Genomic DNA, 24,577 nt, shown 5'->3' on the forward strand with positions numbered 1-24,577 from the left:
GCCCACTCGGACCGCAGCACTTCCTCCCCCGCCCTGTGCCAGCCTCCCGTCCCTCCACGCCAGGCTCTTTCCATGGCAGGACCCAGGTCACTGCTGCTCCCTCTGCCCAGAGCCCTCTTCCCTCTGTCCCAGGTGCTCCTGTTTATCCTTTTTATTGTTTATTGTCAGTGTGAGCTCCATGTGGGCAGGCTTGGGCGGGGGTCCCTCTTCTCTGCGCTGCAGCCCCCAGTCCTCAAACAGCACCTGGTATGGAGCTGGGGCCCAGACAGCAGGTGAATGAATGAAGCAGAGCCCTTGAGCCCAAGGCGGTGGTAGGCATGGCCCCAAAACCCACCCCTCAGCAGGTACAACCACGGACGCCCAGTCTGAGTCACATTCCAGATGAATGAGGGAGGTTTTAGTACGAGTGTCTCATGCAGGGTTAACTGGGCTTCCTGTAATTTACCTGGCAACCCTAACTTCCCCTTCTTTGTTTAATTTTACTCATTCATATAGTCAAAAATTCAGAAAGCCTGAGGGGCGTGTTGTAGACAGTTTTCCATTCATCCCTGTCTAGAGCTGGCATGTCCCCTCTAGAGGGGGCCAGTGTGGTGAGTGTGTTCCCCCCAGAGTTGTCTATGTGGGTAAGTAGACGGAAGAACTCTGCCCTCCGAGTAGCGCCCCCTCCTCCCGCCTCCCCACCACCAGTGCGAACCTTGCAGTGTAGCTCGGAGACCTCTTCTGTGCTCAGAGACCACCCGCGTCTCTTTTCGTGACTGCAGCGCACACCACACAGATGCTTGGGCTCATCACCTGTCATGGACGGGAGGCCAGTTCCCAGCTCTGGCTTCTGTGGGCTTAGGTGTGTGAGGTCCCCCCGTGGATGAGTGTCCAGAGGTGGCTGGAAGGGGGGCCTGTGAGCTCTCCCTGGGCCCTGCTTGTGAACAGGTGCATTTTTACTCAGAACTGATGGATCTTCAGTACTCATTGAACTTTTAGGGACAGTATCTGGCTTCCCTGTCCTAAGAGAGAAAGTGAGAACGTGCCAGTGATCTTGAACTTGAAGAGCTGAGTGCCCTGTCGGCAGGGCTGCTGACAGTGAAGGGGGAGGCAGAGAAATGTGACCACCCCCCAGCCACCTGACTTCCAGGGCAGGTCTCTCCCTGCCGGGCAACGCTCGCTTTCCGGACCCTGGGACTTTCCTCACAAGGACAGAATCCCGTGCTATTTCCTCTGGCCGGCAGACAGATGTGGCTCAGGGGTTAAGAATGTTTCTATCCCAGAAGGAGGCAAGAAGCTTCCAGGAAAGTTGCTGCTTGTGGCTTGACAAGCGTTTGTGGCTGTAGGTGCCAGTCCATGTGGGTGTTTGTGGGAACCCCTGCAGACCGGGACTCCTGGAGGGCAGGAGCATCGGTCGGGGGGAGGACTCAAGATGGCTCAAGCTTGTCCCTGGTGGCCTTTTGGATGGTCCCAGGTGGGTGGTTGTTCCAGGTGGGGGGAAGGTGGGCCCCTCGCTTGGGGCCTGGCTGAGCTACCGCATCCCTGGCACGGGCACAGAGGGCATGTGGCGGATGGTGGACCCATGCTGTGGTCTGAGGGCTGTACGAGTGGAACTCCCTGGAGTGCTGCCCCATGGGGGTGTGGGTTCAGCCCTGGGTTGGCTGTCGCTCCGGGCTGCCGGCCAGCACTCCCCTTCCTCCCGCTGCTGCCAGGGGACGACATGTGCCGGCCACATGAGGGTGGGCAAGGCAGGATGCCTGTGGCTTCCCTGGGCGCCCTCTGCCCGGGGTACCTCCACTGGGAGGGGCCAATGGACTTTCACGGGCCAAGCGGGGCCTTTGGTCTTGGGACCTTAACCCACTTCTTGCCCTGGGGAGGTGGAACTGGGTCTGAGGGGCTGTGCATGGTTGTGGATGGGGCAGGGAGAGGTCCCCGAGCTGGGGCCTCCTTGGAGCCCAGCTGGTGAGTGCACTGGGCTTCCACCAGTCCCCGAGGGGCTGTAGCCCCAGCAGTTTGCTTTGTCATTTTCCCTTTTCTCCAGATGGACCAGCGCTCTGGGCAGCATCCCCTTTCTCAGGGAGCAGGGTGTGGGTGGGGGCCCCTTCCTGGGCTGAGAAGGGAGGGAGGGATGGGACAAGGCTGTGTCTGTGTCTGCCCTCAGAGCCAGCAGCCGCCCCAGCCCAGCCAGCACAACTCCAAGAACAAGGGGGACGCGACCCTGAAGATGCGGGCGTCCGTGCGCATGACGCGCTACCTGGAGTCCTGGGGGGCGGCTCGCCCCTTCGCGCACCTCAACCAACGCGAGAGCGTGAGCAGCAGTGAGACCCTTGTGTCCCATGGGCGGAGGCCCAAGGTAGGACCCTCCTCCCAGGGAGCTGGGAGCCGGGGCCCCGGGAAAGGGCAGGGGGGCAGATGCTAAGGGGTCTTTCCGTCTTGAGCCTCACTCTCTGCATGTGCAGGATGGTTCTGGGCTCTGCCCTCCCCCCTTCCCTCCTGGGGCCCTTGGGGAAGTGAGGGCATTTGGAGAATGCTCCAGGGGGCTGGGGATGTCCCTGGCCTCCTGATTTCCCAGACCAAGTTCAGCTTCAGTCCCAGGTGCCTGCAGCCTGGACGATCCATGCATCCGAGGGTACCCAAGATGATAGACCCAGTCCCAAGACCTGCACCAGGCTCATGTCCTCGAGAATAAGCTTCTCCTCCTTTCCCTTCCAGGCTGTTCCCCTGAGGCGCCACCGGACCCCTGACAGGTTTGTGCCCTGGCCCCTGCTTTCCTGGCCTGACTGGCCTCTGTCCTGAATGGCAGCTCCACAAGGCTCAGCCTTGACTGTGGATTTCGCCTTGGTTTGGGTCAGAGTGTTTCTAGGAACCAGAACTTCACAGTGTTTGAGTGCCTGCTGTATACTCACCCTGTGGTGGGGTTGTTGGGGTTGGTGTGAGGGATATCCGGGATTTAGTGAAACAGACTTTGGGCCAGGATCAGCCCTCTGCTTCTTGCTGGGCTGCTGCTGGGTAATGCTGTGTGATGCTGGGCTTTCACTTGCCCTCTCTGGGCCTTAGTGGGTCCAGCCTGACCCTCCTCCATCCTGCATGAGGCTCTGGGACCTCCTGTGGGCACCTGGGAACCCCACTTTGGGTGAGTCATCTCATCCACACCCCTGCCTGTGGGTGAGTGGTTGTAGATCCCCAGGCTGATGCCGCTGTGGGTGTCTGATTCCAGAAGCGCATCCCCCAAGGGGCGGTCAGAGGACGACTCATACGATGATGAGATGCTGTCAGCCATCGAGGGGCTCAGCTCTACCAGGTAAGGCTCTTGAGACCCCCGCCTCCCTCAAGCAGGGACCATCTTCCTTGTGCCTCGTGTCCACGGGCTGTGCCCACGGGCTGTGTCCACAGGGCGGCCACCTGAGGGTGGGCCCTGTGCTCCGCCCCCACACCCCCTCTCCTCTGAGGGTGGCCCCTGTCACCCCACCCCAACTCCCCCAGGCTTCACCTCTTCCTGCTGTGTCTCCGCCCCACAGACCCTGCTGCTCCAAGTCTGATGACTTCTCCACCTTTGGGTCCATCTTCCTGGAGAAGGGCTTTGAGCGAGAGGTGAGGACCTCTGAGCAGCCCCAGGAAGGGGGAGCTCCAAGGTCTGGGAGCAGGGGACAGGGGCAGCCAACACCCCCGGAAGGTCTGCTCGGGGCGGATGCTGGGGAATCATTCCAGCTGCCACCAGGGTGGGGTCGGGAGCCCACCAGGCCTGTTGGGGTCTCTGCTGGCCTTGCCGCTCTGCCTGCCGTGTCCCGGGAGTGGTTCGCCTGCTGGGGTTTGGGAGGCTTTGCTCCCTGTATGCCAGGCCTCAGCTGATGGTGCCAGGGCACACAGTGGCAGACAGTGTTGACCTTTTTAGGAAAAAGCCCCAAACTTAATATTGGTTTGATGGGGCCCAACTGGTCCCCCCATCTAGCTGCCGTAAAACCACGCTGTGTCCCGCTAGTGACCGTTTTTGTTTTTTTTTTTCAAATTTGGCTGTGCCATTCTTAGTTGTGAAATGAAGCATCTTCAGTTTTTTGTTGAGGCATGCAAGATCTTTAGTTGTGGCACGTGGGATCTAGTTCCCTGACCAAGGATTGAACCCCGGTCCCCTGCATTGGGAGGACAGAGTCTTAGCCACTGGACCACAAGGGAAGTCGCCATTCACTTATTTATTGAGGGCCTATGGGTTCTGGCAGCGTCCAAGGCCCACACGTGGTCATTTCACCCTCACCTGCTGGCTGAGATGGGTGCTAGTACCCTTTTTGCAGACTGAGGTTTGGAGCGTCTTGGCGTCGGGTGTGGCCTGAGAGGGTGGCCCAGCCCGTAGTGCCCATTTCATCCTCCAGGGGCTCCCTGAGTTGGGGTCTCCCTGCATGGGGAGCTTGGGGCCCGAAGGCAGGCGGGGTCACCAGGAGAGCCGTCTGGTGGCCTCCTGCTGCTGGGAGACCCAGACAGGCTGCCTGCTCCCTGAGCCTCGGTTTGCTCACCGGCGGCGGGAGCCCCGCGGGCAGAGATCTGCCTGGTGTGGAGGGGCGGGCAGCACAGGGCCCCCCACCCATGGGCTCGGAGCTCAGGCCTGGCTGTACTGCTCAGTTTGGGGTGACATCAGACCCACTGGTAGCCCCCGTCACTGTAACCCCGGAGCTCACTTGGTCTACGGGATTTTCAGGGAAATAAAGATGGAGACCCGAGCTGGGTGGGGGAGGGGAAGGGGTTTCCTCTGAATATAAAAGACAGTCTGCAAAACGGAAACAAATGAGAAGGTTTGTTCAGGATGATGTAACAGCATCACGGTGACGTCAAGGAGGCGGTGAAAGGGTGTTTTTTAAAAAAGATGATTAACCAGAGCCAGGGTGGAGCTGGGAAGGGGTCAGGGCAAGTGGCTCTGTGGGTGGGGCCTCGGCTGCCCGACCACCCCTCACAGTCTCTGTTGCCCCCAGTACCGCCTGGCGCCCATCCCCCGGGTCCGCTACTACTTCGCTTGTGCCAGCCTCGTCTTCGTCTGCATCCTGCTCATCCACGTCTTGCTGTTGTACAGGTCAGTTGGGGGCCGGGCCGGATGGTCAGGCCCACCAGGGTCAGGTGAGGAGGGCTGGGGACCCACAGATCCCAGCCTGGGAGAAGGGGCTGGCCGTGAGTAACTCTAGTCACTTTAGACCTCCGAGCTGCAGAAACCAGCCTGGGTGCGGTGGTCCCCATACCTGGAGTTGCCAATGTTCAGTTTTTAATTAAAAAAAAAAAATTATTTATTTATTTTAATTGGAGGCTAATTACTTTACAACGTGATGGTGGTTTTTGCCATACACTGACATGAATCAGCCATGGCAGTTTTTCGTTTTAATTGAAGGTGCGTGCTGTCTCACATCGCAGGCCTCCCTGCTCCCACATGCCTCCCACCGCTACAGTCACCGGTTATCTGTGTGGCCCTGGAGGCATTTCAGTTGCCCTGGGTGTTTGGAGTTGTAGAAGGGCCAACTCCTAAAATCGTAACTGCCACCATCTCCCTCTTAGGTGTGGGAAATTGAGGCTCTGGGGTGGAGGTGGGGGCTCTATTGATGAGGGGGGCAGAGGAGGGGGTGGAGAGGGACAAGGGGCTGAGGTCATGGGAGAGAGTAAAGTCAGCTCCTTGGTGGCCTCCTGAAGGGTGCTTAGGCCAAAGGCTCCGCTAGGACTGTGGTTCAGGATATGCTTAAGAAAGACGAAATAAGGAGCACGTTTAGATGTGCTTATGTGCTTGCTGGACAGGAGTGTAAAGGCTGTGTAACCATTTATTTCTTGTGTACTGGGCCCAGAAATGGGGAGGGGGCGTGATGTTGATCCTGGGCTTGTGTGTTGTTTTGTGGGGCAGCCAGACCACAGTATGCAGAGTTCCCCTTTGGCTGAGGTGCTGGGGGTGGGGAACATGCCCTGAGAAGAAGGTCCCCTCAAACTTACGTTTTTCCTTCTTCTCCAGTATGAAGACTCTGGGCGTGTCCTTTGGGCTGGTGGCCTGTGTGCTCGGGCTGGTACTAGGCTTGTGCTTCGCCGATGTGTTCTTGGTGAGCAGGAAGCCCCTGACTGAGCGCTGGCCGGGCCCCAGCAGGTGTCAGGATGGTCGTGACCCGAGCCCCAGCCCCTCCCCACAAGCTCTGCACCCCCAGCCTGGAGGACAGTGCTGAGTGCCCTGGAGGCTCCTCCCAGGATCCTCTTTCGTAGGTGCTAGTGGTCCCCAAGTGGCCATGGCTGTCCCAGCCACAAGGGTGGGGATGTCCCTTCTGTCTGCTCACATGTGTCCTGAGCTCTGGGCTGGACACAGGCACAGCACCCCGATCCCCGCTCAGAGCTCTCAGAAGCTCTCACTCTGCTGTGCCTTTGGGCTGTGGGCCCCCTGAGTGCTGTGGGTGCTCGGTGACGACACTGTGATTCCACAGAGGTGCTGCCCGGCCCTGGGGAAGCTCCGAGCCATTGCTGAGAGCGTGGAGACGCAGCCCCTGCTGCGGGTGTCCCTGGCCATCCTGACCATCGGCAGCCTGCTCGTCATTGCTGTCGTCAACCTGGTGGGTGCCGGGGCTGGGGCTGGTGGGCCTGGCCAGGACCCCTCGGGCTGAGCATACTTCCAGGAGGAGGGAGCCAGTCTTCGACCCTGGGAACTTCTAGGTTCTAGAATCCCATAATCCTGTTGCCTAAAAGCAGCATCTGATATGGCCATAATCCACAGCCTGGTGGGCCGGGCCTGTGGCAGCCCCCGTGGCGGCTCCGAGCTCCTCAGCCTGCATTGGTCACACGAGGACTCGGGGCCCCCAGAGCGCTCACCCGGCCACCACAGTGTCCTTGACGTCCCGGTCTTTCTCCAGCCCCTGAGGAGGTCCTGTCTCAGCCTCTCTGAGACCTGTCTCCTCACTGGGGTTGAGCTGCCCTGGGCACACGCTGGGGGGCACGTGGGTCCCACTTGGTGGGCTGGGCTCACATGCTTCGTGCTCAGATGGCGCTTGTCCTGGCTGGTCCTGCCTGCTCCCACATCTAGAGTCAGCATCTCCTCCCAACCTCCCTGTCCCCTGCACTCGGGACTCTGTGACCGCCTCCCTCAGCATCCCCTGGGGAGAAGCGGACTCCCTGAAAACGCTGCTCCTAGCTTCTCTCCGAGTCAGCCCTGGGGGCCCTGGGGCAGGATCCACATGCCTTCTGCTGCAGTGGAGCTGTGGCTGCGGTGGGAAGAGGTCGGGGTGCCGTGCCCCTGGGCTGGGCTTAGAGCCGCGCCCGGCAGGAGATGCTCACTGTGCCGTGGAGCCCCGGGCCCTGCCCTCTGCCCCCAGCCCTGCTTGGCCTGAGCAGACCCTGGGTCGCCCCCAGACCACCTCTCACAGGGCCCTTGTCTTGTCCATAGCCCCTGATGCCCTTCCGGGACCGGGGGCTGACTGCTGGGAACGAGACGGGCCTGAGGGCTGTGAGCGGCTGGGAGATGAGCCCGTGCTACCTCCTCCCGGTGAGTGTGTCCCTCCGCGTGCCCCGTGCCCACACTCGGATTTCCCCTGCACACTCAGAGTGTGCTGAGCTCCGGAGCCCGTGGGCTCTCCCAGGAGAGGCGAGAGTGCAGGGCGGGTGCTGGCACCTGCATCCAGGGCGAGAAGGTTGTCCCCCTCCACGCCCACCCGTCATGATCTCCCTTCATGGATGGGGGTGTGGCGTGGGGAGGGGGACGGGTTTGCCTCAGAGGCAGCAGAGCCAGGGCTGGGCCCAGGTGGGCTGACACCAGAAGCTGTGCCTGGAGTGCCTGCCTGGACAGAAGGAGGGACTTGAGGCGGGTTGTGGGGGATTTGAGCTGGTCTCTGAAGGGCAGAAAGGTCATGGGTCGGCAGGGAGGTAGGAGGTGGGACAGAGAGAAGCAGCCGAGGCAGGTGGTGGGCACAGAGGTTTCAGTGGTTGTGTCACAGGGAGGAGGTGGGGGGCGGTTGGGAGATGAAGCCAGAGGTAGGTTAGATCCAGCTCTGGGCAGAGCACAAGGGCCAGGGTGAGCAGGTCGATCTTTATGCTGGGGGCGCTGGGGAGCCACAGCAGGATCTTGAGGAGGAGACTGACAAGGGCGGAGATGCACTTCGGGAGGGACCAGCTCCTGGCAGAACTCAAGACTTGTCACGGCCACATGGCAGGGGCATTTTCATTCACTACATTTTTTTTTCCTTTTAAGTGAGTTCATTGGCTGTAAGTGGAAGTAAACTTATGCTAAAAACAACATATTATAGAACGTTTTAGGTTCCATTGCCTGCTCCTTGTTAAGGGAGGCAGGAGAGAGAGGCTGAAGACACGCTGGTTCTTCATGGAGTCCCCTGTGGCTAAAGGTGTCCCTCCTTTTGGCGACCTCTGGTCCGGGAGGTGCCTCTTGGTGACGGGAGGTGGTGGGCTGACCGGCATCCCTGCCTCCCCAGTACTACACCTGCAGCTGCATCCTGGCCTTCATCGCTTGCTCTGTCTTCCTGCGGATGAGCCTGGAGCTGAAGGTCGTGCTGCTGACCGTGGCCTTGGTGGCCTACCTGGTCCTCTTCAACGTCTACCCGAGCTGGCAGTGGGACTGCTGTGGCCACAGCCTGGGCAACCTCACCGGGACCAATGGCACCCTCAGGTGAGCCCCATCCCTCACTGCTGGCCCCCCGCCCGCTGCCCATCCTGACTGTGGCCCACTGCAGCGCCCTTTGCTTGGTCTCGGTGCCATTTCAAACTCGGCTGCTTTTGCATCCACGGTCCCCTGTGGACCGGACAGCTTGTGGGCTGGACTGGCAGGTGGCGTGGTTTCCACTTTACAGAAGGGGAAGCCGTGGCCCTGGGTCTGCAGCGCTCAGGACTGAATGTGACTCATCGGCAGGGGGTGTGTCCCCGGTCCCCAGAGGCCACCTGGTCTTCCTGTCTCTAGGCCAGTCTGGGGTGGGAGGTGGAGGCTGCAGCCCTCAGCCCAGCGCCTGGCTCTGAGCCGTGTCCTGGGTCTCAGAGTTCTGCAGAGAGCGGTCGTCTCTGGTCTGTTCCCAGACACATGGAGGGGCTGGTGTGTGCCTGATTCTGGGGCTGGGGGCTCAAGTGGGCCAAGGAGAGAGACCTGGCTGCCTTGAGCTAAAAGGCAGAAACCGGGGACCCAGAACAAGGCCTGTTCCCGTGGGCCTGGCTTGCACTTGTGACCCCTTCTGCAAGCCCCGCTCACCTTGAGGAGCGTGGGCTGCCTTTGGGTGCCCCCCTACCAGCCTGCAGTGCTCTCCTTGACTTTGCCACGGCCCTTCCCTGTGACCAGGTGTCAGCTCCGATGTCACCTCCCTGTCAGCCTCCACTGTACCTCCGTCTTTGCTTTACAGCCTGAAGCATCCTGTTTGCCAGCCATGCGCACGTGAGCTCTGAGGGCAGCACCCCTCCAGCTGGCTCACTTTCCCAGGGGCTAGCACTGGGTCTGGGCCCACATTTGGGGGTGCTTCCGGGGGAAGTGGGGGTGACATCTGCCTTTCCTCCTCGTGTCCAGCAGCTCCTCATCCTGTTCATGGCATCTGAAGACGATGACCAATTTCTACCTGGTCTTGTTCTACACCACCCTCATCATGCTCTCCAGACAGGTGCAGCCTGGGAGGCCCCTCTGCTTGGAGAGAGGCTGCGGGTGGGTGGGGTGAGGGTGGCCTTGGACTTGGAGCCGCACATAAGACATAGTCCTTTCAGGACGTTCTGCTCCTGGGGTCAGGGGTCCTAAGTCATCAGGACTTGAGTGACATTTAATCGTGTGGGTCACTTGAGGATTCCAAGTCTCGGCTGACGGGGGTTTCAAGGCCACCGCAGGGCGGCTCTTGAGTTGGCAATGTCAGCCAGAGGCACAGGGAGGCTCCGTGGCCCCTGGGGTTACGAGTGTGCTCTGCCCTCGCTCACTGCGGCCAGGACTCAGATATCCCCCTGTCCACAGATTGACTATTATTGCCGCCTGGACTGTCTGTGGAAGAAGAAGTTCAAGAAGGAACACGAGGAGTTTGAAACAATGGAGAATGTGAACCGCCTTCTTCTAGAGAATGTCCTGCCCGCGCACGTGGCCGCCCACTTCATCGGTGACAAGTTAAATGAGGTGGGGACAAGAAGGGACTAGTCACTCTGGGCAGGGAGCCCCGAGGCACGGGTGTGGTTCCTGGAGGGAGGGTGCTTTCTGTACTTGGTCCCTGTGGCACTGGCCTCACCGATGCTCCCAGGAGACTGTGTGGCATTAGCTGTAAGAAAACAAGCTTCGGAGTCAAGAGACCTGCGTTCAGGTCTCACTGCCCTGAGCCTTGGTTTTCACATATATTAAGTGGGGCTGATAGTACTTGGCTGGCAGAATCGTTGCAAGGAGCACACGTCCAGGTATTTATAATCCAGACCATCTGCTGATGAAAACTTGCATTTCTACCAGTTCTGTGCAGCAGAGTTTCCTGTCTATGGAAACTCAGGCCCAGTGAGCAGAGAACCCAGGCCTCCTGACTGTTAGCATTTATACCCGGGGGTTCTCAAGCCCAGCTGTGCAGACACAGGGGACCTAAAGGAGCCCCAAACCAACCCGAGTCCCACCCTCCTCAACAAACTGATTTAGAGCCTCCTGTTTTGTAATGGTCCCCAGTTGAGTCTCATGGCAGTCAGGTGGAGAACCTGCTCAGCCCCTCCTGCTCCCGCCAACACCTGCTCCTGGAGCATGAGGAGGGATCGGCGCCCCAGGCTGCCCGCCGCCCTGCTCCCAGGAGGCCGGGCGGCCATGGGTCCTGTGTCTCCCCTCCCCCAATCCAGGACTGGTACCATCAGTCCTACGACTGCGTGTGTGTCATGTTTGCGTCGGTGCCGGACTTTAAAGTCTTCTACACAGAGTGCGACGTCAACAAGGAAGGGCTGGAGTGCCTGCGCCTGCTCAACGAGATCATCGCCGACTTTGACGAGGTAGGGTCTCCACGCAGCCTGGAGAGGGCGGGGCGGGCCCGGGGCGCCCTGGGCCCAGCTAACACGTGCACTGCGGCTCCCTTGGGGGGAACACACATCACACAAATTATGAAAGGTACACACACATTTGCCTTTTCTGTCTCTTCAGCATGTAATGTGTTATCTTCTCTGTGATTGGCAGCTTGCTTAGATCTAGGTTGTAGAGTTGTTGGATTTCTTGCTTAGCCTGTGCTGGCAGTCTGTTGCAGAGTTAGTCACTCAGTTTGGGCTTAAGTCTTAGCTGCAAATAATCTGCATGCCTGTGTAGACTCTGTTGAGTAGTGGGGTGTTTGCATCTTAGTAGGAATTAGACTGGGCTTCCCTGGTGGCTCAGACAGTAAAGAATCTGCCTGCAGTGCTGGAGACCTGGGTTCGATCCCTGTGTTGGGAAGATCCCCTGGCGGGCATGGCAGCCCACTCCATTATTCTTGCCTGGAGAATCCCCAGGGACAGAGGAGCCTGGCGGGCTACAGTCTGTGGGGTTGCAGGGAGTCGGACACGACTGAGCAACTAAGCACACAGGAATGAGACCAGATGAGAATGAAAAAGATCAGGAACGTCAGGGAACAAAGGAGCAGGGAGAGAACCCAGAGGCTGTCCCCACCTGTATGGAGGTGTGAACTCAGAGGGCAAAGGCCCAGCGGGAGAAATGTTTGCGTTTAGAAGTGGTGGTGGGAGAGGACCCTAGCCCTTCTCAGGACCGGGGACCAGCCCAGGCTGCAGCCCTCTTGTACGGCCCTGCTTCCCTTTGTCCTGCAGCTGCTGCTAAAGCCCAAGTTCAGTGGTGTGGAGAAGATCAAGACCATCGGCAGCACGTACATGGCCGCCGCGGGGCTCAGCGTCCCCCCGGGGCCTGAGAACCAGGTACTCAGCCACTCTCCTGGTCTCACGCCGCAGCCCCAGAGGACGGGGAAGTGAGCACAGTCCCAGCCCGACGCTGTGCTTGAAGGGGTGCCTCTCCACACTCCCTCCTTTGAGGGAGGGGCAGAGGAGCTCATGGCTCAGCCCGACAGAGGATCTGGTGGAGGGGTCGCGACAGGGGGCCCCTCGCCAGGAGGGGAGTCTAAGTGGGTGCTCGGGTCCTGGACGCCCTGTGGAGGAGGCTCAGTTGGTACAGCTCTGCCTGGCAGCAGCCCCCCGTGGCTTTCACACCCAGGCTGGCACACAGTACTCCTCGGGTCAGGGTGCTCTGGAGGCAGGAAGACAGGGCAACGCTGCCCACGGCCCCGCGTATAGCGCTCTGTCCCGCAGGACCTGGAGCGGCAGCACGCCCACATCGGCATCATGGTGGAGTTCAGCACCGCCCTGATGAGCAAGCTGGACGGCATCAATCGGCACTCCTTCAACTCCTTTCGCCTCCGAGTCGGTGAGGCCCTGGGAGGGACTGCGCCGGGGCTCAGGGTGGGACTGTGCAGCCCTGCCTCCTGGCAACCCCACTCAGTTGGGTGTATGTTGCCATCTGTTTAGAAAAACTTTAGAAATCCCTCTCTGATTTTACAACCCAATGACTGGGCAATTATTCTTTCCTTGTGTACTACTTTTCTTTGAAGGCTTTAAGTAACCAGGAATATATATTGCCACGGGGAATCCACAGTTGTAAACGGGTGACCTTAAATATCCTGAAAACAAAGCAAAATTATTAACCTAAGTGGTCCCTGATAGCTAATACAGTCAGTGCTAAAGCCCATTTACTGTTTAAGAGGTGATTAGCAGATACAGATACAGTAAAGCATCCGCCTGCAATGCAGGAGACCTGGGTTTGATCCCTGGGTCGGGAAGATCCCTTAGAGAAGGAAATGGCAACCCACTCTAGTGTTCTTGCCTGGAGAATCCCATGGACAGAGGAGCCTGGCGGGTTACAGTCCATGGGGTCACAGTCAGATGCAATTGAGTGAGTAACACACACACAGCAGATACAGGAAGTGTTAACACTGGACTCAGGCTCCACATCGTCAAGTCTGAAAAGGAACTGCCGGGGAGCCCTCCCCTCGCATCTCAAGTGCCATCTCCTGTCCCAGATGCAGGAAGCACCGTCCCTACCTTCATTTTAGTGGTTTTGCCAATGCTTTCTGTGGTAGCTGGGTGGATTCTGTAGCCCTATAGCTGGAGGCTCTGTCTCTATGATCTGCCAACTGCAAATATCTTTAGGCATAAACCATGGGCCTGTGATTGCTGGAGTGATTGGGGCACGAAAACCTCAGTACGACATCTGGGGAAACACGGTCAATGTTGCCAGTCGAATGGAGAGCACTGGAGAACTTGGAAAAATCCAGGTAAAAGCTCACCTGGGGAAACCTGTGCCCAGTGGAGGTGAGGGAGCCTGGGCTTTCGGTCTGCCAGGGGATTCTAGCCACCAAATTCTGGAGGGAAACCAGACCCTGTCGGCCAATTTCTCTTTGTCCCTTCCACAGCAGGTCTTCCTCCTCTGAGGACTTAGGCTTCTTTCCTTTTCAGGTTACTGAAGAGACATGTACCATCCTCCAGGGACTAGGGTATTCCTGTGAGTGCCGCGGGCTGATTGATGTCAAAGGCAAAGGTGAACTGAGGACTTACTTTGTCTGTACGGACACCGCCAAGTTCCAAGGCCTGGGGCTGAACTGAGGGCTTTCGGTAGGTGCCAGACATGCTGGAGACCCATTTCCTTCTCTGAAGCAAGCCAGGCGGAAGGCCCAGCCCCACACCAGGCACAAAGGCAGTCCAAGGGATTGGTCATCCCCACCTGAGCAGGTGGCTGTGCGTGCGTGGCCTCCTTGGACTTGCACTAGGGGACCTGTCAGCTTGGGGCGATCACCCGGCCTTCCACACAGGCAGCCAGAACCTCTGTGCTGTCCGAGTCTGCAGGGCAGCCTCCAGCCCAGCAGGGAACAGCTCATCTGTGGGCCGTGCACTCATCCCCCAGGTGCTGTGGAGGAGGCCTTGGGGCGTGACCTGGAGACCCCCCGCCCCGCTGCCCACGGCCTGTGAGCTGCACGTGCGGAGCGTGTCTTTTCTCGTCCAGGATGGGTGGGATTCCTTTCCCCCCAGCACACCAGCTATAAGAGCGCACACTTCTCATATAGGTATTCTGGTAAATGGAGTTGAAAGATTGTTTTACATCTACACATGGGTTCAAACAATAGGGAGAAAGCCCCACAGTGGACACTTACTTCTTTTCCTCTTTGGCATGTGTCTGTTTAAACATGGATACATTATTGAGGTGTCACCCTCTAAATGGCTTCTGAGACGCTAGATAAATTCTCTTCCCTCCGGTGTAGCCTCTTCCTTGGTGACCACGGACACGCAAGTGGGACCGCTGCCCCACGTGAGCTCACGGGGTCAGCCCAGCCGTGGGATGGAGCTCCAAGGAGCGTGGCTCGCCACAGCAAGGCAGTGAGTGGCAGAGCCTTGGCTTAAATCAGACAACTTTTAAGCCAGAATTAAGTTTAATAAGTGAAAAGCCTTAGAAAATAAGGTGTAAGCTCTCAGCCCTTCCTTGACTCCTCATGCATTCCCGAGCGCCCCCTGCAACCTTGCAGTCTGTCTTAGCTTTATACTGGAGAGGAGTGGCGTCTGAGAGAACCTGACGGGCTGCAGTTCTCCCCTTCAGTCATCACAGCTAGCTCTGAGGAGGACCTTCTCAGCATCGGCATGTGCAGAGGTTCCCGGATCTGGGAAGCCAGGCCTCTCACAAACAAGCGCTTGGATGTTCTGAGCTGACTGAATCCAGGCAAGTGAAAAAGCCAGGTTTGTGAGGTGTGGTGTCTTATAGCACCTCAGCTCCAAAAGAATCCAAAGAAGTCAATCTGTGTTTTAACATGAGGAAAGACCAAACTGCCCATTCCCTTTTCTGAACTGCCTTCACTGCATTATAACCAGAGTATCTCCAGGGTTTCTAATACAGCTGAACTTCACTGTATAGCAGGCATTCTAGCCAGAAGTCATCCATGAACTCCCCTGAAATTATACGGAAAGTCTTGCATTCATGAGGCTTCAAAAGATGACACGGCCTTGCAGACAGGTGACTGAGCAGCCGAGTTTGCCTGGGACGGGGGCGGTGGAGTGAGCCGGCACCCCAGCCAAGGCAGGGAGGGGACGGGAGCCGCACCTGCTGCTGGCCGGTGCTGGGTGCTGGGGGTTGGGTGGGCTGGTGGCAGCTCTGAGGCACCCCGTGAGATTGGAACAAGAGGAATGAATCAGGAGAGCTTGCTGTCCTAAAGGGATTTCATGGTGAAAACGCTGCTAAGGGAGATAAACCTTACTTAAATTGCCTTTCTCACACACCAATTCTTCATCTAAGTACTACACTGGAGTCTACACCCTTGAAATCAGGAGTGACTGGGCTTTCCCCGGAGATCACGAAGGTTCTGCCACTGGTCCAGTGTAGACACATCGGTGTGCTGGGCCTCTCTGAGGTGGACGTGCTTCTACTCTTGCAACATACAAATTACTGTTTGCCTCCAGCAGAGAAATCCCAATTGGGAGTTTAAAAAATAATTGGTTACCATTTATGTATTTTTCTTTCACTGTGCTCAGATAAGAATAATATTAAGTTTTGAATTTCTGACATTCAGATCATAGTGTATTATAACTGACCATAAAAATCACTTACTTTTTATAAATTCATTTTCCAATTACCAAGTCATTTGTTCACAGGTGTCATTTTGCTTTATGACAAGACAAGTATTTTTCCTAACACTGACCTTCTCTATGGGTCAGGGACAGGCTTCATATCTCTACGAAGGTGGCCTCACTGATGCTAGTGAAGTTTTCTGGTTTCCTTAAGAAAATCTCCTAACAGAAAAGATCATTAACCACTGTATACATTGTGTACATGTATAGAGGTATGCTTTGAGACAGTACATGAAACGACTAGGGGTTATTCTATATACTGAATATTTATAGATCTGTAACATTTGTTTCAAAATGTTATATTTCATTTTTATAAAGTACCAGTGTTTCTCTTTTGTTTAGCTTTTCATAGATTAAATCAGCAATCTGGAAAACCTGACTGTCCTGGAGTGTTTTGAATTTGAATCTTTTCTTGGTCTTTGGGAACTATTTAGCTAAATAGATTGGAAGTTTTAAGAGTTGGTTGCTGCCTGAATTATATTTGAGAGACAAACTCTAAAAAGACTTGATAAATATTGATAAATACATATTTGAATGGATTCTTTAATTCTTCTGGCATATGTTTTCAAGTATGTTTTTGAAAGATTAGGTCATCTTAACTCTCTTGAGAGATTCAATTTTCCTTCACCCTACTTGTTAAATGTTAGTTTTCAAAGTCAAGAAAATAATAAAACAGCTTCCAGCCTGGGTGTTTTACACAAGGGCTCCGTACAGTCTGAGTAGGGTCTGAAACTTGATTTGTTCCCTGAACTAGGTTACCTCTAGTGCCTGGTCATAGAAAAGGACCACGTATCATTTCCTACTTAAATAGTTAAACTGCTCAGGAACTTAACCGTTGCCTTTCAGATAAAAGTAGGTAAGTCTCAGTTAAGGGGGCATGGTAGAGTCATAGGTGACCTGTTGAAAAACAGTAAATAGCAACATCAACTTTCCTTAAGCTTGGTGATTTCCTTACATATTCATGGACAATTGAGTTTGTATCCTATTTGGCTTGTCCTTTTATACTGGGAAAACCCCTCTACAAATGGCAAAAATAAACCAAAAAGGAACACCAGACAAGTTAGTGCTATGAAACTCCTGACATGGTTTTTGTTTTGCTTTTGTGGTGGGAAGCCCTGGTCCTCCCACATAAGGACATCGTCCTCAACACGTATGTGGGGGACACGCTAGTAAATTCTAAAGTTGAATTTGTTTTCATGGTGTAACAACGGGAATCTCACTGGATGGTAATTTTAAAGAAGAGCTCTCAGTCGTGGTCCTGCCCGTGAAACCTAAGGAAGCAGCACTATCCCTCCTCTGCAGGAGCACTATCCCTCCTCCGCAGGAACTCTGCCCAGGCCCACCCATCCACTCTCTGCTCAGCGTTCCAATAGGTCCAAATCATTCCTTCCTCACAAGGCCACTTTTTGAATAAATCCTCGAAGTGAAATCTGGAAGTCAGGAACCATTTGGTTATAATTTCCTTAAGGAGAAGAAAGGCAAATATGGGAAAATGAGGGATTTCAATGATTTGGGCAACTTTTTAATGGATGGTCAGGAAAAAGGCTGTTTTATTCTCCAAGCTTTTCTCTATCACTTCCTCCTCAGATTCAGCCCCAGGGAAGGGTGAAGGGGTAACTCAGCTGATATGTACAATACAGCTCATGGTCCAGGTTCAGCTTTATTACCTAATAGAAGTTCAATCTCTGGAACATTAAAATTAACTGTTCCAAAGTTTTTAATTAAAAACACAATTTACAAATATTTAATATCTTCTGAAAAGCATTTCCAAGTAATGAAAAAAATATATACATAATATATAATCAAATACCAGATAGATTCAAATCCCATCAGGTTCACACTCAGTAACATCAGTCTTTCTAGGTTCTTCAAAATCTGAAAGAAAAAAAAAAAGGCTTTATTTAGCACCTTTTTTCCTTTTAATTAAAAAGGGGATGTGACAGTAAAACAGAGTAACTGTTGACAGCCCTTCTTCACTATGTTCAAGGTTAAAGACTAGGCAGGTGTATCACTATAGTTTTTTTTCCCCGCAAATGTGTGAGGTCTTTATTCCTTAGACAAGATGGAAAGAAAACTCGACTAGTTCACACGTTAGCATCAGAGACAACAGCTTTCAGATGTTGCTGGAGGCAGAGGACTGGTGTCCCCTAGCCCTCCACTCTCCCAGAGACACAGGCACGCACCTGCCGTTAAATCCACAAGGTTGTTTGCAATGACCGGGGAGGGGACGGAAATCCCCATCGCTTTTCGGACTCCGTATGTGCTTACAACATCACCTGGAGTTACTTGCTGTGCAAGTTCCTTAAGGTTATTGGTCACTTGTTCAGCTAGGGGAAAAAAAAACAACAGAAAGAGAGTTCAAGGTACTGAAATGTGCTTCCTTTAGATAACTGAAAAAAAAAAAAAGCCCAATAAACATGAATACAGAAAATGAACTGTCCATGGTATTCCCTTCAGTGTTACTTTAGAGTGGTATCACTACTCAAGAAATGCTCCCTTTAAGCAGCTTGCTTCTCCAACCAGGGGCTTCCCTGGTAGCTTAGACGGTAAAGAACCTGCCTGCAATGCAGGAGAGCCCGCTTCCATTCCTGGGTTCGGAAGATCCTCTGGAGAAGGGATAGACTACCCACTGCAGTATTCCTGGGCTGCCCTGGTGGCTCAGATTCTAAGAGGTACCACATACCAAGATGCATTTCTCTGTATGACGGACCCAAGAGACAGATCATGTTGGGAGGGGGTCTGGTGCTCAGACGCTCATTCTGGGCTTCCTGGAGCTCTCTGAGCAGTTTGGTGGTCTCATCAAGTTTCCTCTGGAACACTTCAGCTTCTGTGAGAAAAATAACTTATTAAGGACATCATGGACCTCTTGTATCTGATCCTGTGCAATAAACTGAATACTGTGCTCTGGGGTTTTGCCATTATTGCTTAGTCCTCTCTCCTCAAAGGAGTAATCCCCCCTAAATGAAATCAACACCACAGACAGGCTTTACTGTTCACTGAGCTTGGCCAGTCACCATGTTCCTGCAATGAATGGCTATGCTAACCTGTGCTACTTTGACATTACATCTTGCCTGCCTGTGTCAGGAAGAGTTTCCTTCAAATCCTCTGGAGACACTCACCTTCAGAGTCAAAAACTTCAACCGGAGCTCCGAAGTTTGTTACTGCTTTCAGTGCTGTAAGCTTGTCTTGATTATTGGAGTCCAAACGTCCTGTTAGTTCAACTTCTGTAACCTGCTTAAAAAAAAAAATTATCTGAGCTTGCTAAGCCCTGACAGTGCTAGAATGAGAAGTTAGTAAGACAGCTTGTGTTTATAAGCCAAGTTATTTCACTTATTTAGAGTTATAATTCTGATGCCATAAAAACCTTTAAAATGCCACTCCTAAATCCTGGCGCAAGTGTCCCTAAGCTCACACTTCTTGGTAATGGAATGGTGTGTTTTACACACTCTGTTATTTGCTTCATCGCCACTCTAATGATGAAAGCCTTGTCACTGCCCTTTTGGTGACTGTGATGGTGCTGCAGTTTCTGAGGTTCACAGGCAATGTTTTAGTCCATACACTGGCACTCCCTCATGGTAGAACTTGAATGTGAGATACTTCCTGGGTTCTCCTCCGGGCCTCAAAGTCAAGCTGTTACTACTGCATGGGAGAAACAAAATCCTAAAATGGGTAGTTTTATTTCTGGAATATCAAGACTCAGAATTTCCATAACCCCAACACTGGTTTTTAGGAAATGATCAACGGTGACAATGAGTAACCCAAAGTTAATGGTTCCATTTACACTCTGGTATTGCACTCTGAGCTCAGACATGTGGGCTAAGTGTGGTGGAGAAAACTCTATCAGTACATACTCGGGTCTGCCACCTCAGCTGGGCCCTTACAACTTGACTCAAAACACTTCTCACCCAGCTTTCCTTCCCATTCTCCAGCTTTCCTTCATTCTTACCTGTTCACCATGTACATGACCTTGCCTGGCTCATCTTTCTTGGAAAATGACATGACTTTTTAAGTACCATCCACATTTGCATCTATCTTTACTTGATCTCCCATCTTCAAGTTTTCTTTCCTGTAAAAGGCTTACAACTCTGTGATCTAAGTCATGTAACTCATGGCGTCTTTATCTTGTCGCCACCATTTTACTGAAATTACTCTGATTAAGGTTACAAATGACACGTCCTAGAGGGCTTCATGCAGCACCTGACACTGTGGGACTCTTTCCTGCATGACTCTGCCATGCTTCTCCTACCTCAACCATTGGTCTTTCCGAGGGTTTTTGGCCTTTTCCTTATGTGTTCTGTGTTCTGCCTGGACAATCCCATTCACTTAATACCTACAATAATTCTACCGTGACACTAATGACCTCTAGATCAACACACCTCCAGTGATGTCCCAAACCACACTCACCAGCCCTGAAACCAGATCTTTCTTTCCCTGATGAAGGCTGCTCCTTTCCCTGTACATCTGAGGTGAGCTAACAATGCTAGTATCTACCTTGTGCATCAGGCCCTATCAATTTTACTTCTACTGTATTTTTCTTTATTGTACATCTTCATTCTCTTCCATTACATTGTTATCTAAGCAAAAAACAACTAGCTTAAGTCCCATAGCTTTTCACTGGTCCGCTCCCTCCAACACCCCCTTCTCTTCCACATCTAATCATAGTAGTCTCTGAGGAGAAAAATCTCAACTTCTTAGCACTGCATATACAACTTGTCATCTGCTGCTCCTTTCTCCTGGCACCCTGTGGTCACTCACTTGCTGGGTGCTCTTCAGCCCTGCCTGCTCAGATTATGTCATTACACATGGAGTTCTACCCTCTTCATACACCTGGCCCTGTGCTGGGAGAACCCTGTTCATCTTTCCAGACTTTCCAGTTCATCTGGAAGCCTCTCTGTGAGGGCCTCACCAACCGTCCAAAGCAGCTGGCCCCTCCAGCCTGTGTTCCCACAACATGGACACGTACACTGTACAGTAACCGGCTGCAGCTCCCTCGTTCACATGCTTGTCTACCCCACTCACTGCTGCGACCTTCTCCACGGGCAAAAACAGTTCTTTGATTTCAGGAGATAATAAATATTTTGCTTTTAAAATAAAAGCTTTATCATTTAGGCTTTTTATCTTATTTGCCATTTAAATATTTCTTGTAAAGAAACGAAATATAATCACCTCCATTTCTTTTGCTGTGTCAAGTATCCTAGTCTGGCCTTCATCTTCAGGAGATGACTATAAGGATAAAGAAAAACACTTTATTAAAGAAAACATCAGGTGGCTAAAATCTCTGACAAACAGAAGACAGGAGAACTCCTAGTGTATTCTACATGAAGAGGCAATATTCTCAAACAGCACCAGATGTGTATAAAATATTCAAATGCTACAGAGAAGGTGAAAACTTCCCATAACCCTAGTCTTCAGAGATAATGCGTATATAAACACATATATCATGTGCAAAAATCAATGATGATCTGTTATCTTGAAAGGTTATACTGTGATTTATTTAACTGATTTCTAGTTTTAAAAAATTATGAAAACTGTATTCCTTACATATAACTTCTGTCTTATTTTCTAGTATAAATTCTGAGAAGAGGAACTGCTGGATCAAAGGGCAGAGACATTTTAAATTTGAAATATACTGCTGTATCAACCAAATGAAAGATAAGCAATTAAAAAAAAAAAGATAAGCAATTTTAGTTCAAGACCTTTAATTAATTCAGATTAATTGATGGGAAGTATACAGTAAAAATATTTCTGAACTGATGTAAAGCTGAATGTTTTTTAGGTGATGTAAAGAAAGCAGTTTTGTGCTAAGATACAAGACCATACAGCAGTTCTCACTGAACTTCAGGCACTGACTCAGCTGTGCTGACAGGCCGCCCAAGGACCAGCAGGCACAGGTACAGTGAAGGCAGAGCGCACAGCGGCTGCAGGCCGAGCCACCAGGAAGAGTCATAACCCCCAGAAGATGCAGGGATCCTCTAACCATGGTGACACGGACATTCTGGAGATCAGCTCTCCTCTCCACTGAACGAACATTTTCTGGTTCTCATCTTTGAGTCACGTCTCTGAATTACCCTGGATTATGAACTATGTCCAACTGAACTGGAGCTAATTTACAAGTGTTAACAAAAGACAGCAATGAGGAAGCTTTTTACTTTTTTACTTGCGGCTCCACCACTGTATTATTACTACATAAGGAAAAGGACATTCCCTATCATTTTAGTCAACTCAGTGTCAAGCCGGTGAGCCCAGACTTCCTTTTTTTGTTCGGGTACATAACACAAGCTGACTTCTGGGTTATAACCCCAAGTTTTGATTTCTACATTTCCAAGATGAGGAGATAAAGACAATCATCTGGCCCTCACAGATCCTGGTAGCCGAGTTACTTGTTTCCGTTCATTGTCCTCCACCCATGGACTCCACCCGGGCTGGGCTGTCTTTTCAGTGGAATGGAGTTCAGCTGCCACACTGGTTAATCCCATGGTTTCATAACACTGATGACTAACACTGGAGAACCAATGATAAATCACCCTGTTCTTTAGCAGCATTCTTACCGTCTCTGACTCCTGCAGGGTTCTAGAATGTCCTCCTTTTGTTAAAACATCCAGTAAACTATCTGCCATAACATATGGATAATCTTGGCATGTGGCCAAAAACTCATGGATGCTGGAAAAGAGTGTTGGGAAAGTCACTTTCATATAAATGATCTCCACTGGTGTTCTTCCTATTCAGCCAACTGTTTAATTAGATGCCTTTAACTTACACCCACGATGTGAAACTTTCCATCAAGACAGAACACAATTATACTTACATATTTACCAGTGATGGATTTATCATCATGAGAGAATTAAGCAATATCAAGAACACCATGAAAAGGAAATGCTCCTGGGGGAAAGTTCAAAGAAAAATAAGATCTCGGTGATAGTGGGGATGAGGGCTCAGTCAGTGGAATTCTTTGCTTCTCTCTCTTCACTCCTTCCCTAAGCTAAGTTGCTTCAGTCGTGTCCGACTCTGTGTGAGACGGCAGCCTACCAGGCTCCCCCGTCCTGATCGTATTTGCCTCAGGGCTCTCGTATGTACTAAAACACTCTCAAAGTTACACCTCCGGGTTGGGCTACACTCTTTGGCAGCTCCATTTGGAGGTCAAATAGCCTCATAATGTCCAAAATTGAATTGCTGGATCTTCCTCCTGAAGTAGTCCATCTAAAATCTTCCCTCTTAGTAACAGCAATGTCATCTTCTATGCTTCATCTAAAACCCTGGAATTCTCCATGACTTAGTTCTCTCACACCCCATTTTAGTGAGTCAAGAAATCCTACTTAGGCTGATGCCTGGAAAATACGGCACCAGCTATACCTTTATGTGGAATGCATGGATGAATGAATAGTCGAGAAAGGATTTATTCAAGCTGGTGAGAAGAGGTCTAAAGGATACAAATGGCTTGATCTGAAACCACAGTCACTGACTTGTAAAAACACTGCCACCACTACCACCATACGTATACAAACGTGAACAATTCCCTCTTTTCAGAGAACCAGGAAACTGCTTAATCTACTGGGTTACAGTCTTACACATAATGAAAGTTTACAAAATTCCACTGCCAAGAAGGAATAACCCAAGCTAAGCCCAACCCAAGCCAGAATGCCAGTAAATCAGGACGGTATCTCATTATGCTGATGCCATGCAAAGTACCCAGCATCCTAAACAAGAGCACACAGTTAGCTTCTCACAGAAACATGTGATGAGGGCTGGTGGAGTGGAACTGCCAGTCTACTGGGGCCTGACGGGTCAAACAGGCTTGGATGGGGGTCGGCTTTGGATCAAACCAGGTCCTACCTCCTATCTTGGGGAAAATGTGCGCTGGCTCTGACTCTGATTTGATCCCCCACAGCGATCAAATCTGCAACAGCTCACTGATGCACACACATGTTACAATGAAGCAGGTGGCACCCCAACATTCTGAAGCGACAAGCTCCTGAATTTTAGTAAGCGGAAGTACCAAACAGCTTCAAAAACATATTTTTGAAAAATACTGCAGATGCCAACACCAGAAAATATTAGGGAGACACATGCTTTCTTTAAAATATTTACTTTCCATTAAAGAATGATGATAACTAAGGGTCTGTTGTCAATTAAAAAATTACTGAACACATTTCTTACCATTTGAATAACTCTGTAGGTCTAGCAATAGATCCCTTATGTGCATCAGTGTTTTAGGACAATGCAGCTCTCAGAGTACCAATGAATTGATGACTCACCTGAAATCACTGGGGAGATCAGGGTCTTCCCCATAGGTTGAATAGATTAAATCAGAATCGTCCTTGCTGATATTTGCAAACGTGGAGTCATAATGTGGTGCATAAGAACTGTAGGGTCCGTAACTCAAGTATAACACTGTTGATGAAAACACAGGCAGAACCACAATACTATTCTTTAACTTGTATGTCAATCTATTTTTCTAATTATTAAAGATTATTCCCTTCTAACTTTGCTACTTCACTGGCAAACAAATCCAAGTAAATTATTTTCTCAAAAATACATACTTATAAGTCACAACTCAAGTGAATCTTTTCTCACAATGGGGAGGGGAAAAACAAGAAAGAAAAGTCATTCTGAATATTAATACTGATTTTTCAGTTTTTTCTTTAAAATATCTAATTAATGTTGCAAAAATACCACAAATAGAGTTAAAGTAATGGTAATTATGCTTCTTTTCCTCAACTCCTTGAAAATGAGAAGAGAAAAAACTTTACTACCACATGGGAGCCTTACCTGGAGTTACTTTGTTCCTTTTATCTTCTTTGAACCCCTGCAAAGTATTCACTCCAGACTGAAGTCTTCCAGTTGTCATCCCCAGTCTCACAGGACAATAACCTGGTTCTAAAACATAAGAGTGAGCATGGTGGAGATGGCTCATGTGGCAGTGACCCCATGGTGCTCTGCAGAGTGCCTGTGGACACACTGCTTCACGACATCCACCTGACTCCGGGCAGCCCTTACTATATCCATATATATATATATATGGATATAGTAAGGGCTGCCC

The 24,577-nt window shown here is 51.8% G+C and overlaps 2 protein-coding genes across 3 annotated transcripts in view; one reads left to right on the forward strand and one right to left on the reverse strand.

The window, feature by feature from the left end:
* Positions 1–15,914, forward strand: part of ADCY7 (adenylate cyclase 7) — a 45,930-nt gene extending 30,016 nt beyond the window's left edge. Inside the window, exons 12-27 of the mRNA XM_010855128.1 lie at positions 2,141–2,332; positions 2,692–2,726; positions 3,197–3,280; positions 3,498–3,570; positions 4,938–5,035; positions 5,951–6,035; positions 6,408–6,533; positions 7,361–7,459; positions 8,400–8,593; positions 9,476–9,563; positions 9,902–10,057; positions 10,747–10,893; positions 11,692–11,796; positions 12,184–12,298; positions 13,081–13,205; positions 13,387–15,914. Coding sequence (XP_010853430.1) covers positions 2,141–2,332; positions 2,692–2,726; positions 3,197–3,280; positions 3,498–3,570; positions 4,938–5,035; positions 5,951–6,035; positions 6,408–6,533; positions 7,361–7,459; positions 8,400–8,593; positions 9,476–9,563; positions 9,902–10,057; positions 10,747–10,893; positions 11,692–11,796; positions 12,184–12,298; positions 13,081–13,205; positions 13,387–13,533 — 1,869 coding nt within the window. The 3' untranslated portion in view covers positions 13,534–15,914. The remainder of the gene's footprint in view (positions 1–2,140; positions 2,333–2,691; positions 2,727–3,196; positions 3,281–3,497; positions 3,571–4,937; positions 5,036–5,950; positions 6,036–6,407; positions 6,534–7,360; positions 7,460–8,399; positions 8,594–9,475; positions 9,564–9,901; positions 10,058–10,746; positions 10,894–11,691; positions 11,797–12,183; positions 12,299–13,080; positions 13,206–13,386) is intronic.
* Positions 15,915–17,070: 1,156 nt separating this feature from the next.
* BRD7 (bromodomain containing 7) overlaps positions 17,071–24,577 on the reverse strand; it is a 45,508-nt gene continuing 38,001 nt past the window's right edge. The window contains exons 10-17 of one of the 2 annotated variants that reach the window (XM_010855140.1): positions 24,307–24,414; positions 23,793–23,928; positions 22,089–22,200; positions 20,707–20,763; positions 18,660–18,771; positions 18,224–18,367; positions 17,724–17,867; positions 17,071–17,415 (exon numbers count right to left, since the gene is read on the reverse strand). In XM_010855140.1, coding sequence (XP_010853442.1) covers positions 17,360–17,415; positions 17,724–17,867; positions 18,224–18,367; positions 18,660–18,771; positions 20,707–20,763; positions 22,089–22,200; positions 23,793–23,928; positions 24,307–24,414 — 869 coding nt within the window. In that variant the 3' untranslated portion in view covers positions 17,071–17,359. Of the gene's footprint in view, positions 17,416–17,723; positions 17,868–18,223; positions 18,368–18,659; positions 18,775–20,706; positions 20,764–22,088; positions 22,201–23,792; positions 23,929–24,306; positions 24,415–24,577 lie in introns of both variants that reach the window. The other variant, XM_010855135.1, reaches the window with a different exon arrangement.

Source organism: Bison bison, unplaced genomic scaffold (genome assembly GCF_000754665.1).
Source record: "Bison bison bison isolate TAMUID 2011002044 unplaced genomic scaffold, Bison_UMD1.0 scf7180017853731, whole genome shotgun sequence".
Classification (NCBI taxonomy): domain Eukaryota; kingdom Metazoa; phylum Chordata; class Mammalia; order Artiodactyla; family Bovidae; genus Bison; species Bison bison.